The following is a 17979-nucleotide window of genomic DNA, read 5'->3' on the forward strand; positions in this document are numbered from 1 at the left end:
AAGAGTCCAGGGCAGAGCAACAAACATGATCAGGGACCTGGAAAGCATGACATGAGGAAAGACTGAAAGAACTAGGGTTATTTAGTCTGGAGAAGAGAAGGCGGGGGACGAGGATTTGACAGCAGTCTTCAAAGACCTGGAGGGTGACTCTAGAGGGATGGAGAGGAGCTTTTCTCTGTGGCCGTAGGGGACGGGACTAGGAAGAATGGCATCAAGTTGCAGGAGGGGACGTGTAGGTGGGAGATTAAGAAGAACTTTCTGACTTTGTGAGTGGTCGGGCATCGGAGCAGGCTGCCTGGAGAAGTTATAGGTTCTTCATCCTTGAAAACGTTCAAAAGCAGGTAGACAGACACTCGGCTTGGATGGTCTGGGATCAGGGATGATCCTGCATTGAGCAGGGGGTTGGACCAGATGACCTTGCGAGGTCCCTCCCAGCCCTGCTTTCCTATGATTCCTGATTCCTCTAACTCATCTTTCTGCTTACGCACAACAAGGTGACTGCCGCGGTCAAGTCAGTGAGAAACAAGAGCGCTCAGGACCTGTCAGGTTCATGGTCACAATGGAGAATGGTAGTTAGTGATACTGTGCATTAATATCCAGACTCTGGCTTGGAAGAAAAATCCACTGGGATATGTAAATCCTTCAAGGAAAATAAATGGAGGCTCTGTTAGGAACGGTAGAGAGTGCCACCTTGTTTCTCCTCCTCTGAGGAAGAATATTGATTTGAAGTATGCATTGATTTTAAATATGTTTAAATTCCAACAACCTATGCTGTCCCGTAGCCACACACATAATGGTGGGTTTCTTGAGGGCAGGCTGGAGCTCTCAAAGCATGCAGTGATTGCTTTTCCTCTTCAGAGGAAAAGAAAGCTGATTCTTTGAATTCCCAGATTAGTCAGGAAAGTGTTGACAGGACGTAATTGCAGCTCCAGTTGTGAGGTAAGGTGGCACCTTTGTTGTTTGAAGCTCTTTGAGAGATTCTCTTCTGATCTAAAGGTGGTCGTCTTAGATCACTTGTTTTCTCCAGCGAGTGAGATAAAAAACTTTCCTGGAGTTTGCACTGGGTTAGGGACGGAGAGAACTGTATGCATCATAGTGTCATAGTACTTCAGGTCAGAAGGGACCTAAAGAGATCATCAGGTCCAACCCCCTGCCCCAGGCAGGAACAGGTGCTGGGATTATATCGCCCAGCCAAATATCTGTCCAGCCTCCTCTTGAAGACCCCCAAGGTAGGAGAGAGCACCACCTCCCTTAGGAGCCCGTGGCAGAGCCTGGCAGCCCTAACTGTATGCTGAAGGTGTTGGCAGCCCCTCCCTTAGTTTTGGTTGTTAGTCATACTAGGCACATCTACCTGTGGAATGAACGTGCCTGAATAAACTCCAGAGCATTTCGTCCCGGAGTTTATTGCTCCTGGGCGCAGCATTTACATATTTGCTCAGGACCACAGCATGTTGAGCTGGGGCGGTGCTTCGATGTGCCCCAGCCATCCTCGCCAGCATCTACACGCGTTGCAGCGGAGTAGATAACTCCGCCGTAGGATAGCACTCGTGTCTCCCACAATGGAGTTAATTAGTTTGCTCTGTCCTAATACCACTGTACGTGTAGACGGTGATGTTTTACCACGGATGTGACTGCAGAGGTAGTCTACTCCACAGTAAAGGGCATGTGTAGATGCACCTGCTGCATAGGAATTGTCATATTGCAACCTTTTTATCTCTATTCTAGCTCGGGGTGGGCAGTTATTTTGGGTGGAGGGCTGCTTACTGAGTTTTGGCAAGCCACTGAAGGCCGCAATGACAGTCAGCCAGGGGCAGATATATATTAATTTTCTAAATTTTTTAGGGGCCCCATGGGCTGGATAGAATGGCCTGGCGGGCCGCATCCGGTCCACGGGCCACATTTTGCCCACCCCTGCTCTAGCTGAACCAGCAGCATAACCCTGCACCTATGCTTTGGAGGATGGGGAAGAAACACCTTTCTCCCCATATACTGTACCTGGCCAACTATGGAATAATCCAGATTCCAGCTGGCTGTCAGTTTACAGCCTAAAGGACAAGGTCCTTGTAACTCATAACTAGGTCAATTTAACTGCAACTTTATATTTTTATTCATGTAATCTTTCTATGTTAATCTGTGGTCAAATTCTCCCCTTGGACACGTTGGCTCCCATTGAATTCAACAGAAGTTGCGTGTGTGAGAGCAGAATTGGGAGCTGTATTTGCCAGGGCAATATCCTGCGAGAAAGAATGGCATGGCTTAGTTATATGCTATGTACAAAATAATTTCCTTGTATTTGTTGCTTTTTAATCTGGGTGAGTATCTCTTTGTTGCATTGTGAGGCAGAGTGAATAGAACCCCACATGATTTCATTATAATTTTCGTGGTTGCATGTACTGAACCTCTGTCATATCCCCTTTTACTTCTCTACATTCCAGACTAAATTTAATCCTAATCTTTTAAATCTCTTCTTGTAACTAAACCCACCTCCACTCTGCTTCACTTTGCATCTCCTCATTTCCATTTCTCTTCTCTATTTCAGCTCAGAGATAAAGCAAACACAATTGATTGCAGTATTTGAGATTTGAGATTAAGAGGCACCATTGCTGGATATAATGCTTGCGTACATTTTCTTTGATATTCTCTATCTCCTTAATATATCCTGGCATCCCATTTACTTTTTTCACTTTCCTTTACGTCGCGCCAGTGTCTTCACTGAGCTCTCCCTAATGACTCTCAGGCTCGGTGGCCCCTCATTTGGAAGCAGCTGATTCAGAACCCACCAACAGGCCGGATTCAGCTGTTTGCTACACAGCCAGAAACCCAGATTAATTCTACAGAAGTCAATTGAGTTAATCTGGATTAATCCTAATGTAAATGACATCCAAATCTATCTCAGTGTGTTCAGATGGCATGTTCAGGATCTCCCCCCAATGTAAAATTGGTTACCCTGTTTTCTTTTGGTTATTATTTCCTTTTATTGAAAACGCAAATGTAACAGACTAGAATCTGCAATTTTTGCACTTACAGAAACTTTCTAATGGCGAAAGAAATATATTTTTTTCATTTATGAACTTTTTATACACACCAAGACAGTGCCTAGCATAATATGTGCTGATCTGAACTGAGGCCTCTGGGCATTATGGTCAGATAAATATTAAGCAGCTCAAATAAAAGGAAATCAAGCGGCCTGATCTTCTGCATTTGGTGAAGCCAGGTCTCTTCCTGCAAGCACTGGGAGGTGGGGTGTGTAAGGAATGAAGGTTAGGGTTCATAAAGTAACCAAAAATAGGAATAATGCATTGCCTTGTGGTTTCCTCCCTGAGTTTCATCTGCTATCAGAAAGCTGTCACGCACTCAGATCCTGTCACCGAAACCCATTGTGTGTTCAGTGGGCTGCGTAATACATGCTAGTCTGTGCATTATATTGTACAAATATGTTCATTTCTTGGGAACACAGGACTGAAAGGGGCCTCTGGGTTGTCGAGTCCAATCCCCTGCGTTCACAACACCGTGTCGCATAATATTAGTTTGAAAGAAATACTTAACTGCGATTTACATTTTTCCAAAAGTTGGTAAATGGCAATAATAAGGTCATTCTTACTTATCCTGGTTTTTTTCTTCTTTTCCCCAGCTAGTTTAGCTCATTCTGGGCCTTATCCAACCTGACAGTTGTCTCCTTGTGAATAACTTTAGCGAAGGCTCGGACTAACAGGAGCGTGAAGGGAAAACACAACTACCTTCCCTACTTTGTCTTTTGAAAAACAAAGACGTTGTGCTTCCCGTCTCGCTATCAAGTGACAAATACGCCGTAGTTCGTGCTTACCGCTAATATCAGGCTTTGTATTCTCTTTTAAGGTAAAACTGGCCACGCGGAAGTTGTTCGAGTAGTGTATCAGCCAGAAAGCATCAGCTTTGAGAAACTGCTCAAGGTCTTCTGGGAGAAGCATGACCCGACACAAGGTAGAGTGATGAGTGAGCCAGTATTTAATTATCTTACTAATTACAGCTGGGATAATTAGTGTTTGAGCTGCATGGAAGAGATGAACCTTGAAATCACACAGGAGCTCAAGAATATGATTGCAGACATTTATTGACAGAGAAAGAGAGGGAGCGAGAGAATGAGGATACAGCAGCTCACAATACCCCTCCCCCTTTACAGCTGTCTGTGCTGGGAAAATTCCCACAGAGAGAGACACTAGACAATAGAAAATCCTTTCACCTTTGATTATGACAGTTTTTCCTTAATGCTCTCCTTTGTCTCCTAAATTAAAGCATATTTCTCTGCAGCTTCAAAGTTGGCCATTTTATTCAAGCGCAGAACCTCTATCCTCCCCGAGTTTTGCATTCTTCATCTTTTGAAAATTACTGTGGGTATCTGTTACGATTAGAGAAAACGAGCAAAACGAGGCAAGGCACGAGGCTCAGAGGCACCAGCAGTGGCAGCGTATTAGCTGCTTGCCTTATTCAAGCATTTTGGTTTAATTTATCCGCCCTGGAAGTGGCTGCACGATGACATTATGCACATGTGTGCAAACATAAATGAGCAACTGTACTGAGAAAACGTTTTATGCGTGCATGCCGTTTCAATAAACATCAGCTCTGATATGATGCCTAGAAATATTAGGCATAGTAGTGCATTTCCATTTTTTTCCAAATGGGTCACTATTATTATTCAAGAGAATACACCTGGGAACCAAAAATGCAGATTATACAGCCAGGAAGAGAGATTTTTGCTTCAAAGGCAGTGGCTTAGGGAAGGGTTGTGGGGTCACTGTGGATAGCCACGTCAGCATGAGCTCACCGTGCAGTGTTGTGCCAAAAGGATCCAACGCAACCCTTGGATGCTTAAAAAGGGGAGTATCAATTAGAAGCAGGGACGTGATCTTGCCCCATGCATAGTATTAGCATGACTACTTCTAATATGGCATGTCCAGGTCTGGTGTTCACACTTCAGGAAGGCTCTGGCATTACTAGACTGTGTCCAAAGGACAGCCACATTAATGACCCGGAGAAAAACAAGCCTTCCAGTGTCAGGCTTAAGGGACTCGACTTATTCAGTTGACTGAAGCGAAGTGAGAGGTGGCCTCATCGCTCGGTACAGGAACATACGCATTGAAAAATAATTGAATAGAGGGGGCCTTTCAATCTTGCTGACAAAGGCACAACAAGATCCGATGGCTGAAGTTAGGTAAATTCAACCTTGAAATGAGACCGCCGTTTCCCAGCTGTGAGGGTAATTAAACCTTGGAACCGCTTTCCATCGGAGGTGATGGACACACTGCTCAATAGCTTTAAAACAAAATTAGGTGTCGTTTTAAAAGATGTGCTTTAATCCAGCTGCTAGGGCACGTTCCATGTTTCGTGCTTGCAGGAAGGGAGAGTGCATGGAAGGGCAGGTAGCAATCCCTTCTGGGACCTGTTAATTTGTTCATTCCCTTCCTTCGGGGCAGCACCACACCTAGCCTCCTGGCAGCCCCAGGCGAACTTTTAGTACCGGGCCCCTCTTCACCAGAGGTAAATGATAATAATAATTAAAAATTTACCATTTTCAGGCCTCCTTTCTGTCCAGGCCCAGGGTGGCCGGCCAGTTTGCCCATGCCTGTGTCCAGCCCTGCTTCAGGGTCATGCGGAGAAGAGTTTGCTTGCATTGTCTTCAGCATGCTCAGAGTACTCAGGACTAACTTCTACTGTGTCACTGAGGCATTTCCAAATGTAGTCTCTGTTTTTTCCAGGCTAATGAACCAGGGGCAGGGAGGCATTCTGCTTCGCATGTAGGTGTCCTGTGCTTTCAGCGGAGAGTGAGTGTGCCTCTGGGCATCTGTTCTTCTTCAGGACCATTTCAAGGGGCAGCAATTAGATCTAACCTGTGCTGAGATGCATCTGGTCATAATACTATTTCCTCCAGACTATGTAGATGTTTTAAAGGCATTTGTTCCCTGAGCAACACAACATCTATGCAACATCTAACTACATTTGCCTGAGAGAGAGCACTGATTTCCGTATAAAGTTTTTCCTCCTCCTCCTCCTCCTTTCATAAGTAGCTTTATGGCTAGAGTATTTGTCTAGGATATGGGAGAGTTGGGTTAGATGCCCTTCCCTTCCCAAGCTCAGTGGGTTTCTACCTATATCTGCTACAGCTCAGAGTGACCTAACCACCAGCCTGTTAGTCAGGTTTGGCTGAGATCCTCCTCCTCTTGAAGCTGGTCCATTGATTAAATGAAAGGGAGAAAGCACCCTCCCCAGAAGAGGAGTTCTGGGTTGTGGTTCCTGCTTCCAAACTTTATTCATTGGTTTTTCATTTGCCTCCTGTCCCTCAGAGCCACTTTTTGTTTAGTTTAGTTTAGTTTCTCAGTTAATTGGCCAGGTTTGGGGTTTTTTAACATAAAAAGAGAGAAAACATTGCAGAGGTGGGGGACTTTGCTCATGCCTGTGCCTGTGCCTGGTCCAAGCAGGAGGAGCTGTGCTGGGGCTGGGGCAGGGAAAAGTGGCCACAACTTGGGTGCAGCTACTGGCTGTTTGGTCCCAGTGCTAGTCCCCACTGCCAGGCTCTAGTACAGGCATGGGCAAAGCCTGCCCGCTGCCAGAACATCACCAAGCCCCGCCACAGCTCTTCAGGCTGGATCCAGTGGCTTCATGGGATGGATTTGGCCTGTAGCCTGTAAGTTGCTAACCCTTGACTTGGAAGAACATCTGCCTGGAAAAGGACAGTTACATCTGACATGGTTCATCTTGAAGAGCTCTGGTTGACTACATCTGGTCCTCTCTAAATTCAGCATGAATGTGATGCGGTCTCCATGTCTGTTATGCTGACCTAGGGAGACCGACAAGGTGTCTAAACTTGCTCTCTGTTCATTGAATCTGACGTTCAAAGGATCTCGGTCTGCATCAAGGCGAGAATCTGAAATGACCAAAGGAGAAAAGGATCTTAGATATAAAGCAGTTGAGTACAAAACTGTGGTTGACTAATACAGACCTGGATCCATGGCCAAAACCAAGCCTGCATTTGGATCTGTCAGCCATGCTGGCATCCTGGAACTTGATTTGGCAGCTGGACCAGATGGACTTCCTAATGCGCTTGCCAGGGACCTGGCCAGCATGATATTTTCAGGCCTTTGACTATTGCAAAGCTGTTGGCTAGTAGTTTTGCAACTCTGCAGGCCTGGAAATGCCCAGGTCAGCGGTGTCTGCCACTATGGTTCCATTACTGATTCTTTCTTGGCTGAGTGGCAGGGACACAGAGAAGCCATATGGAAGGCTGTGCAACATTGGAAAAGGGAAGTGCTTTGCAAGCTTCTGATCTGACCTAGGATAATGGATCTTGCAGTTCAACATTGTGTCTCTTGTCAGGTCATATTCAGACATACATGCACAATGCCTTACTTGTCTGGTGGAGCATATTTCCCCTTCTGATGTTCTAGCTATAAGCATTTCAGTAAACCTAGCGTAAATTCCTCCTGTTTTGGAAGGAACAACATTTAGGGGTTGATGCATCCATCACTAGTACTTAATTGTGCATGAGGTGTGCGTCTTGGCCACAGTGCAAATAAGGGTTAGCCACTTTCCATAACTGTCCAGCTGTATTAACCCCACATGGGCCACTGCACAGCTCTGCATTGCAGAGACAGCGCTCGTAGTTATTTCCTGAACGGTTCCTGATGAATTCTTCCTGCTGCACCAGGCTCTTATCAAAGCACAGCTGCCAGCAATATCTGACGTTCTTCAGAGAATCATTTCTATGTCTCCCATGTATATCTGTCATTGCCTACCTCTGATAGGAGTCAAGGAAGAGCTCTATCAATAAAGCTTTCTGTGGCATTAAGTGTCTGGCTGTTATGGCTGTTCCCCCTGAAAGTTTGGGTGTCGGGGCCTGGGCCTTTACTTGCAGCGAGCAAGTTTCTTTACCAGGGCAGTTAGCTGGTAATTTTAATAACAGGTTACATCTAGGACTTTTGCAAGGCTTTACTAACTTTTCTTGAAACTAGAAGTATCTGAGCCACAATGACTCAATGCTCTTTAGCTGCATTATTTTGTAAGACAGGAGCAATCTCCCCAGAGACTCTGTATCACCTTCCTATATTTTGAGAAGGTGGAGGGGATTCTTCATTGGATCTCTGTTCACTCTCTGATTCGTAGTTTTGCTGGGAGACATGGTTTCACATAAAGGTCCTGGAGGTGAGAGCTATTTCTGTGATACAAATGACCTTTTTCCTCCATCAGGAAATGCCAGTTTGTCTAAATTCTGATGGACAGCCTTAAGGAAAAGCATTACACAGACTCTCAAAGTCAGCAGTTGCTCTAACCAGTTGGATCAAGAAAATCTCTTGTTCCAGATCCAATATCGATAAGATGATGCAGTGACAGACTTCGTGAGCAGAGTTTTAATTCAGTAGGGCTCCATCATGTATTAACCTTTCCCCACAAGTGGAATAGATATTGGTTACAATTTTTTTCCCCCTTCAGCAGGTATAATATCCTTGTCTAGCTCTGATCCAAAAATAAGCCAGTTTGTTAAGATTGCATCAAGTGTAAGAATTCCTCTATGATTTGCCTCCATTTCTTTTGCTGTACGAGCCCTCGGGTGGCAGTCCAGTTAGTCCTGAATTGCTTTGAATAGCCATGGTTAGAGACTGGCAACTCTGTCATGCAGTATCATGAGTGTAATATTAATACCCATGAAGTCCTATGTTAAAAGTTTCTGGTAAGTTCAGAGTCCCTACTAAGATGTACACTTTAACTCTGGATTGCTGGGATCTCTGATTATAACTGTTTGCAGAAGTCTAAAAAGTCCCATTGAAAAGCAGGAGTCTTCGATCAGCCAAACCTAATATATGCCTACATGGAGTTTCCCATCTGAGCAGCTTCTAATCTTGTAAATTGGATAATGTCCTCTTTGACTGCTAGTTTAAAATGCTCAGTGAGCTTTCACAGCACATTAAACGTACTTCTGGCAAAAGACTTTTGGTTGTCATCTCTGTTCCAGGCTCTGATACACTGACCAAACTTTCCTCTCATCAGATTAACCACGTCTGTGACAGAGTTGCTCTGTGTGTCTTTAGCACTGCGTGGAGTAATTGCTTTGCTGGGATTGCTTCAAGAAAGAAACTCAATTTTCTGTTGCAATACTCGACACACTGTAAACGCTACCACAGAATAGACGAATTTGTCTCACCTTAGGGGTATCCCCCTTAGCAGGAATTAAGGGAGTGTCATCTTATCCTTGGGGAGTGTGTTGGTTTCTATATCAGATTGTTCTTTGTCCTACCACGTTTACTCAGATACCACACACACTGGAAGCAGTGCATCCTGGGATACTGGAGGACTGCCGATTGCTCATTTTATGTTCATGGAGCAGACTGAAGTTACCTTAATATGATATGGGCAAACCCTTACCTGAAATGTTGTAACTCAAGAAGTTCAGAGGGCATTTAGCATGACTAGCTAGTAGGGCTGTGCGAAGCTTTGGCCGCTGATTCAATTCGGTGGAGATTTGGCCCGATTCGGCTGCTCAGTCTCCGGGTCAGGAGACCCTTTAATCTCTCTGAATCGAATCAGAACCCTCTGAGTCGATTCGGAGAGACTTAGAGAGATTTGATGATTTGGACATAGACACAGCTTTAAATATCTTTTCTACATACCTCAAGGTAGCAGGTGGCTCATGAATGCTGAGATGCTGGGGCGGATGAAGCATCCCGTGGGAGTGGGGGGGGGGGGTCCCCAGCGCACTTGGTGGTGGACCCAGAAGTGGACCAGAAGCACTTTTGGCTCACTTCCGGGTCCACTGGGGAGTGCGCAGGGGACCCCCCCACCCACCAGATCGGCAACTGGTACCTCCTGGGTCTGTGGGTGCACAGGAGAGGGGGTCCCCCACGCGCTTGGCAGTGGACCCGGAAGTACTTCTGGTCAAACTTCTGGGTCAGCTGCTGAGTACACGGGCCCCTGCCCCCTCCCCTTCCCCCCACCCCCCCCTGCACTCCTGTGGGCTGCTCCATCCGCCCCACCATGGCAGCATTCACAAGCCGTGCTGGTACCTTGAGCTACGTAGAAAAAACATTTAAAGCTGTGTCTATGGCTGAATTGCTCATTCTCCGAATCAGCATTGAAACTTCAGATTCGGATTCGGCCAAATCAAATTGGGACAGTGATCCGACTCAACGAATCAAATCACTGTCCCCCTCCGACTCAACGAATCAAATCACTGTCCCCTGATTTGGGCCAAATCTGAATCCAAATCGAATATGGTCCATTTTGCATACCCCTAGCAGCTAGTTTCATGTGCGTATGCTCGCATTTTAAGTGCCTTTAGTGTGGTGTAAGTGTAACGTGTAACGTCACCCTACATTTCATAATAATCGTGGCCTGGCTGGGGTTTAGCCTCCTGTATTAGTCAGAGGTATTGTCCCAGACTAAGGCAGTGTCATCATACAGCATTAGGTGACTACAGCTTAATGACATTTTAGCCAGCAACTAAAACAAACCACCTTTCCCCTCCTGAGATTTATGTTGGGCAAATAAGTAATCACTCACCTCTGCTCACTCTTCAATGGCATCCAGAGCAGATGCTTGTCTTGGCAGCTATGCTGTCTGTCCTTCCCTAGAAATCTTCAGCCGGCCTTCCTCGGGCTCTGCTGCTTGCTAATTCCTGCAAGCAGGAATAGGCAGAGTGGCTGCTTGAAGACAAAATGCAGGCTCCTTACCTGTAATTAGAGCTCTTCAAGATGAACCCCTGCACAGTCACACTCCCCACCCATATTATCCACGTCTTTGGACTCCCAGGTTAGGGATTTCGGAAACGGTGAGAGGAAGTGAGCAGCAGCTTGGTTGCGTTTCAAGTGCAATGAAATTTAGTGGGTGACTTGATCCCACATGTACGAATACGTAGAAGCTCATTTCAGAGAACTCTTGACTACAAACAAATGCATTTCTTTTCTCTTTTTCCTTGTCAGGAAGATCTTATGCTTTAGACATGTTAGCAGTCCTGGTGTTTTTGCAGTGGATGTGTGCAGTTTGCATTAGAGAAAACGGTATGGATAGTGGGGGGTTTTGCCTTCCTCAGTAACGGGGGGTATGGCTCTCTTCCTTGGCCCTATCAAGCATATTTTAACAACATTTGCAGCACCAGGACATTGAGCACTGTGCTCCCCCTGCTTTACCTGTGGCAGGTTGGGGCGTTATGTTTTTTGTGTTGTGTCAGGATTGACTGTAGTTTTGCTAACTCTGGATTTGTATAGGATGGTTTGGATAGGGATGAACCTGTCCCAGGAAGGGGGTTGGATTAAATGTGACCTCTGGAGGTACCTTCCAGTCCCACTTCTTGAAGAGTCTATGAAAGCACGTTTTGCAAGATCCTATTATCCCCTTTGACTTGTGTATCCACGATAAAGAAGAGCTCTACAAACCATTTCATCTGTGACCATCCAAACAGTTGGCATCTAGCCCCAATGCCAATATATTAATTCTCTAAATTAATATCTAGTTTTCATTGTGCTGGCTCAGTTTAGTTGCAGGGTGGAGGGTATATTTATTTCTCACCAGTTTTTGAAGGACTGTACTTTTTTTAGACATTGCATAAGGAATCTATCATCTGCAAATAATTAGAATTAGACACTAGAAATTACATTGTATTGCTAATGAGCAGATGTGTCTACTTATACCAGTGGAAGAACAGCTGTACACATATAAAATGCTAAAGCAACCCTAAATCAGCATTATATATTCTGCTACAGGCCTGCAACTTCATTTAGGAATTATAGAACAGAAGAAAGTAATCTTTAAGCTATGTAAAATGTAACCACTTCTGATATATTTTTTTACATTTCTGTTTGTTGATTTCCTCCGTGCTTTATATGGGTTTGTGAGTCTCCTGATTAAAGGAGATGGCACCTATTTCAAATGGTATGAGATTCTGATGCTTCAGCATTATTAAAAGGTGCAACAAAAACATGAGAAATGCAAAAGCTATTGTCACCAGACACAATCACATGTTAGTCCAAATACCATTTCAGACCCTTCAGGGGTCCATTCTTGGTCCAATACTCTTCAATGTTTCCATTAATGCCTTGGAGGGTGCAGTAAAGAGTGTGCCAATTAACTCCGTGATAAGTGCAAAGCTGGGAGGCTTTCGGAGGATCGCAATAAAGTATAGCGCAGCGTTGATAAATTAGAGAAAAGTGCTGAAATCAAGACGATGAGACACAATCAAGTCCAACATGTATTAGTTTGGGTGGGGAAGAATTAACAATACAGATATAAAATGGAGGATAACAGCTGGGCTGTTCTGTTGAGAAAACATGATAATAACCAAGACTTTGGGATGGTTTGGGGATAACTGAAACAGTCCTTCTACAACGTTATCTCTAGAAGGGTCCTTGGAGTCTGTATAAATACTTCTGGGTGCCAAAATACTCCTGTGAAAAGCAAAATAAGACTGCGTGAGGTCATTGTACAATAAGGAAGCACAATTCAATCATGGCGCTCGGGCGATGTGCCGGAGGACTGGAAAAGGGCCAATGTGGTCTCCATCTTCAAAAAAGGGAGGAAGGAGGACCCAGGAAACTATAGGCCCGTGAGTCTTACCTCGATTCTGGGGAAGCTTTTTGAAAGAATTATCCTGGCACATGTCGAGGAAGGGCTGCAGGGGAGGTTATGTTCAGGGGCAACCAGCATGGTTCATTAGGGGAAGGTCTTGTCAAACCAACCTGGTGGCCTTCTACGACCAGGTCACCAAGTCCTTGGATACAGGTGTCGCAGTGGATATAGTCTTTCTGGGCTTCAGGAAGGCCTTCGACATGGTCTCTCACCCCACTCTCAGTAAAAACTAAGAGACAGTGGTGTTGATGCCTACACGGTCAGATGGGTCACTAACTGGCTGGAGGGCCGCACCCAGAGGGCGGTGATGGATGGGTCTTATTCGACCTGGAGGGATGTGGGCAGTGGTGTCCCCCAGGGCTCGGTCCTTGGGCCCGCGCTGTTCAACATCTTCATCAGCGACTTGGGTGAGGGGGTAGAAAGCACCCTGTTCAAGTTCGCAGATGACACTAAGATGTGGGGTGAAGTGGGTATGCTAGTAGGAAAGAACAGGCTGCAAGCGGATCTAGACAGGTTACAGGGGTGGGCGGATGAGAACAGGATGGGTTTCAACACTGACAAGTGCAAGGTGCTGCACCTGGGGAGGAAGAACCAGCAGCAGACCTACAGGCTGGGGAACTCCCTTCTCGGCAGTGCAGAGGCAGAAAAGGATGTTGGAGTCATTATTGATGCCACAATGAACATGGGCCGACAAAGTGGGGACGCGGTCAGGAAGGCTAACCGCACCTTGTCATGCATCCGCAGATGCATCTCGAGCAGGTCCAGGGAGGTGATCCCCCCCACCCTCTATGAGACACTGGTCAGGCCGCAGGTGGAGTACTACGTCCAGTTCTGGGCGCCGCACTTCAGGAGGGATGTGGACAGCATGGAGAGGGTCCAGAGGAGGCCACCTGCATGATCAGGGAACAGCAGGGCAGACCCTATGGGGAGAGGTGACGGGACCTGAACCTGTTCAGCCTTCACAAGAGAAGGCTGAAGGGGGATCTGGTGGCCTGTTACAAACTAGTCAAGGGAGACCAGCAGGCATTGGGGGAGTCCCTGTTCCCCCGAGCACTCCCAGGAGTGACAAGAAACAATGGACACAAGCTGGCAGAGGGTAGATTCAGACTAGACATCAGGAGGCGCTACTTCACTGTCAGGGCGGCTAGGACCTGGAACCAACTTCCAAGAGAAGTGGTGCTGGCTCCTACCCTGGGGGTCTTTAAAAATAGGCTGGACAAACATCTGGCCGGGGTCGTTTGACCCCAGTGCTCTTTCCTGCCACGGCAGGGGGTCGGACTAGATGATCTCCTCAGGTCCCTTCCGACCCCAGCTACTATGAAACTATGAAACTGTGAATTAGGCCAAATAAGATGCGAGTCCGTTCTGAAATTTATACTCACACACTTATGCTCTCTTCTTGCTGAAAAACAAGGCAGGAGCAGAATACCAAGAGGATAAGTGGATGGATTTCACTGCACACACACATTTCCCTGTTATCTCCATGCTTTCTGACTCTTCTGCCAGTGAAAGCCCAGTGATGTGTTGCCACTGAATCATGACTGACCAGCCTTCGTGGAGGGGTGAGACCGCAGCTCCATGAGGTCTTTGTTTTCTGGACTTCCTAGCAAGTACCAAACATGTTCTTTGCTGGCAGCCAGTGCTAAGTGACTGCCTGACTTTAAGAATTCAGCTTCATTTCCTTAACAACTTGAGATGCCTTATCGCAGCATGCCCAAATGATGTCCCCGCCGCCCACCCACCCACCCACTGCCTTGTTCTTTCTCAAGCGCGTAATATGTAGGAAAAAGCAAATACATGCCATTAGGCTGTTTTCACTTCTGCACAAATTTCAACTGTCATGACCTCATTTGCATATCCGGCTGCTTTTTATTTAAATAAATTAGAGTAGACTTTTTCTGACCTATATTTCCCGTTAAGGAGCTGCTGTTTTCCATATCGCAGTGAGACGCTGATATTTGACTCTGCATCTTTTTAATGAAGTGGAGTGTTAGCAAGCGCAATGGTTGATAAGATGGCTGAATAGTTTGCATTATGAAGTAAGCCGTGCCGAATCAATTGTGGCTCAAGGGCAAAAGTCCAATTGGGTTGTGATTTCTTTTTGCTTTTCAAGCTATTTTAACTTATTCGTTTTATATTTGACAAAGATGTGTTATCCAGCCGTCCTGAACTGCTAAGTGTAATGTTATCTATTAGTATTTCCACAGAAAGCAAAATGCTGCCCTGGATATAAGACAAATCAGGGCGCTAGCCATCGTGGTCATCAAAGGTGTTGTGGTGCATGTAACGGTCTGCGGTAGCATGTCCCTGCTGCTCACCTCCAGATCGCTTTTTTGCCTAGATTGCCTGCAACCGTGAACCCCAATGCATGGGAAATGCTTTTGTGAAGTGACCAGTGGTCACTTGGGCTTGTTTCTTAGTGCCTGCTCAGGGGGTCAGGGATTGGAGTGGACTCTCCTGTTCATTTAAGGCTTGCTGGTTTGTATTCTCCAGAGAGGAATCTTTGCTTTTTTTATGCCTCAGCAGCTTTTCAAACACCCATGAACTCCACGGCTGTTTTGAGCATGCTGTGACATCTGGATTGGAGTACAAATTAGTCAACGTGCAGAGAAGTAACCTAAAACAAGTCTTTTCTTGCAGCATTTTTTGGACAGACTGTTCATAATCCACATCAAATGGAAGTATTACATAAAGTTAAGACAAAACAGTGCACGTTGTATTCTTCAGATAACCCTCTTGTGAATTAAGTGTACTTGGGTCTAGAAATCTGAAGCGATGAGGCATGGCATCATTAATCATAGTTTACAGTGATTATTAGCAGGCTTTTAATCTTTGTTTTCATGTATAATTAGGTACAAGAGGTCAAAGCTGACTCTGATAAACAACAATATTTTCAATGAATGGCTGTTTGTCTCTGCCTGCAATTTTCACTCACATTTTTATAAGGGAGTATTTGCCTTGCTTTGAGAGCACCATACCCAGAAGTTTGTCCTTTACCTTTAGCTAGAGACATCTATTTTATTATTCTTATGTTACAGTAACACCTACTGGATCAAATCAGGATTTGGCCCATTGTGCTAATACATACCAAAACACAACCCCTGCCTAATGTTATTCAGGACATAATAGAGATGTATTGAGACAAACAATAGAAGAGAAGGAAGAGGGAGTAGACCACAACAGTAGGTTTGTGTGGTTGCAGAGGCTAAGTTTGAGTATTACTTAATCATTAAAAATGTAACTTCAGGACGATCTCCCCTTACACAGGCATCACTTGTTTGATTTCTTGTAGGCACCTGGGTTCAAGAGGGACATGAAGGAATAGGGGGAGGAAGAATAAAGTACAAATTGGTTCAGGAAGTACCTTCCTGTTACAAGAGACAGCGTGAAGATGGAGGGTGAAAGATTATGTATTCAAGATTAAGATTATGGATTCATTATATATCAACCCACCATGTGCAAATGGGGCACATTGTGTTGGCAAAGATACAAATGAGGGACAGAAGAAATTATTCACACAGGACACTTAAAATGCTATGGGAGTCCTTTCCTGATTGGAAGTACTCCTATAACATCTATCTCAGGGCCTTGTTACATGTTGCACTTTGGACTGCTCACACACGGACCAGTGTCAGCATCTGCTCGAGTTTGGAGCAGTCGCACCTTAAGGCTAAAACCCTTCCCTGACTGTCTCCCACTGGCACAGCTGTGGCTTGTTGCTAGAGGGCTGGCAAGCAGGGGCCAGACTAGGAGCTACAGCTGTGCGTTGCCATCACAGAGCTGTTTCTATCCCTGCTCTAGGTGGGGGGTAGTGAAAGCTGGGTTGAGGTGGAGGGGAGAAACATGAAGCTTGGAGGTGGAGAGTTCATAGATTCATAGATGTTAGGGTCGGAAGGGACCTTAATAGATCATCAAGTCCGACCCCCTGCATAAGCAGGAAAGAGTGCTGGGTCTAGATGACCCCAGCTAGATACTCGTCTAACCTCCTCTTGAAGACCCCCAGGGTAGGGGAGAGCACCACCTCCCTTGGGAGCCCGTTCCAGACCTTGGCCACTCGAACCGTGAAGAAGTTCTTCCTAATGTCCAGTCTAAATCTGCTCTCTGCTAGCTTATGGCCATTGTTTCTTGTAACCCCCGGGGGCGCCTTGGAGAATAAATCCTCACCAATTCCCTTCTGTGCCCCCGTGATGAACTTATAGGCAGCCACAAGGTCGCCTCTCAACCTTCTCTTGTGGAGGCTGAAAAGGTCCAGTTTCTCTAGTCTCTCCTCATAGGGCTTGGTCTGCAAGCCCTTAACCATACGAGTGGCCCATCTCTGGACCCTCTCCAGGTTATCCGCATCCCTCTTGAAGTGTGGTGCCCAGAATTGCACACAGTACTCCAACTGCGGTCTGACCAGCGCCCGATAGAGGGGAAGTATCACCTCCTTGGATCTATTCGTCATGCATCCGCTGATGCACGATAAAGTGCCATTGGCTTTTCTGATGGCTTCGTCACACTGCCGACTCATGTTCATCTTGCCGTCCACTAGGACTCCAAGGTCCCTTTCCACTTCTGTGCCACCCAGCAGGTCATTCCCTAGGCTGTAGGTGTGCTGGACATTTTTCCTCCCTTGGTGCAGCACTTTGCATTTCTCCTTGTTGAATTGCATTCTGTTGTTTTCTGCCCACTTGTCCAGGTCTGCTTGTAAAATAACTCATGTAGCCTGTACAGGATCAAACCCACAACCTTGGCATTATTAGCACCACACTCTAAGCAACTGAGCTAACCAGCCACTTGATGATACTTGCTGGCCACTTGATGATAACCGGCCACTTCTGACAGTGACCTTCTGACAGGTCACTGTCAGAAGAACCTGTCTCATCCATCCCAGTCCCCTACTGCCCCAAGTAAAATGAATCAATCAATCAGTCACCAGCAAGCACGGTCACATTGTTTACCATGTTATAGTTTAGAATGAATAAAAATAATTTTTCTATCTTTTAGTTTAGAGTTAATGGGGGTGGGTAATGGAATGGGAGGTGGAAGGGAAATAGGGGTGGGAGAAGGGTGGTGCAATGAAGGAAGTCAGCCACTGAAGGATAAAACAAAAGAAAAAAAAGAATTTAAAAAGAAACAAAGAGGAAATAAATTAAAGAAAGACTCATGTTTTAATAAATTGGGATTAGGGATTGGGGTGTTGGGGGTGCTGGTCATGCTTCCCAGGGTGTCTGGGAGCTGGGAGGGGCGAGGAAATGTGTTTTGCAGGGGGGCTACTGCTCCTGCCCTGGGAAGGAAGCCCCAGCTCAAAGGGACCCAATCCAGTCCCTTGCCTTGTTCTCCCCCACCCCCAAGACCCTACTCCTGGACCCCCCTGTGCCTTGCGACTTGGCTAGCTGATACGGGCACGGGGCA

At 46.0% G+C, this 17979-nt stretch overlaps 1 protein-coding gene across 4 annotated transcripts in view; it reads left to right on the forward strand.

Moving 5' to 3' along the window:
• MSRA (methionine sulfoxide reductase A) overlaps positions 1–17979 on the forward strand; it is a 461625-nt gene that overhangs the window by 297805 nt on the left and 145841 nt on the right. For 3 of the 4 annotated variants that reach the window (XM_059728454.1, XM_059728467.1, XM_059728460.1), the window contains exon 4: positions 3856–3960. The exons of the other annotated variant lie outside the window; for it this stretch is intronic. In XM_059728454.1, coding sequence (XP_059584437.1) covers positions 3856–3960 — 105 coding nt within the window. The remainder of the gene's footprint in view (positions 1–3855; positions 3961–17979) is intronic. 4 annotated transcript variants of the gene reach the window in all.

This window comes from Alligator mississippiensis, chromosome 1 (assembly GCF_030867095.1).
Source record: "Alligator mississippiensis isolate rAllMis1 chromosome 1, rAllMis1, whole genome shotgun sequence".
Taxonomy (NCBI): domain Eukaryota; kingdom Metazoa; phylum Chordata; order Crocodylia; family Alligatoridae; genus Alligator; species Alligator mississippiensis.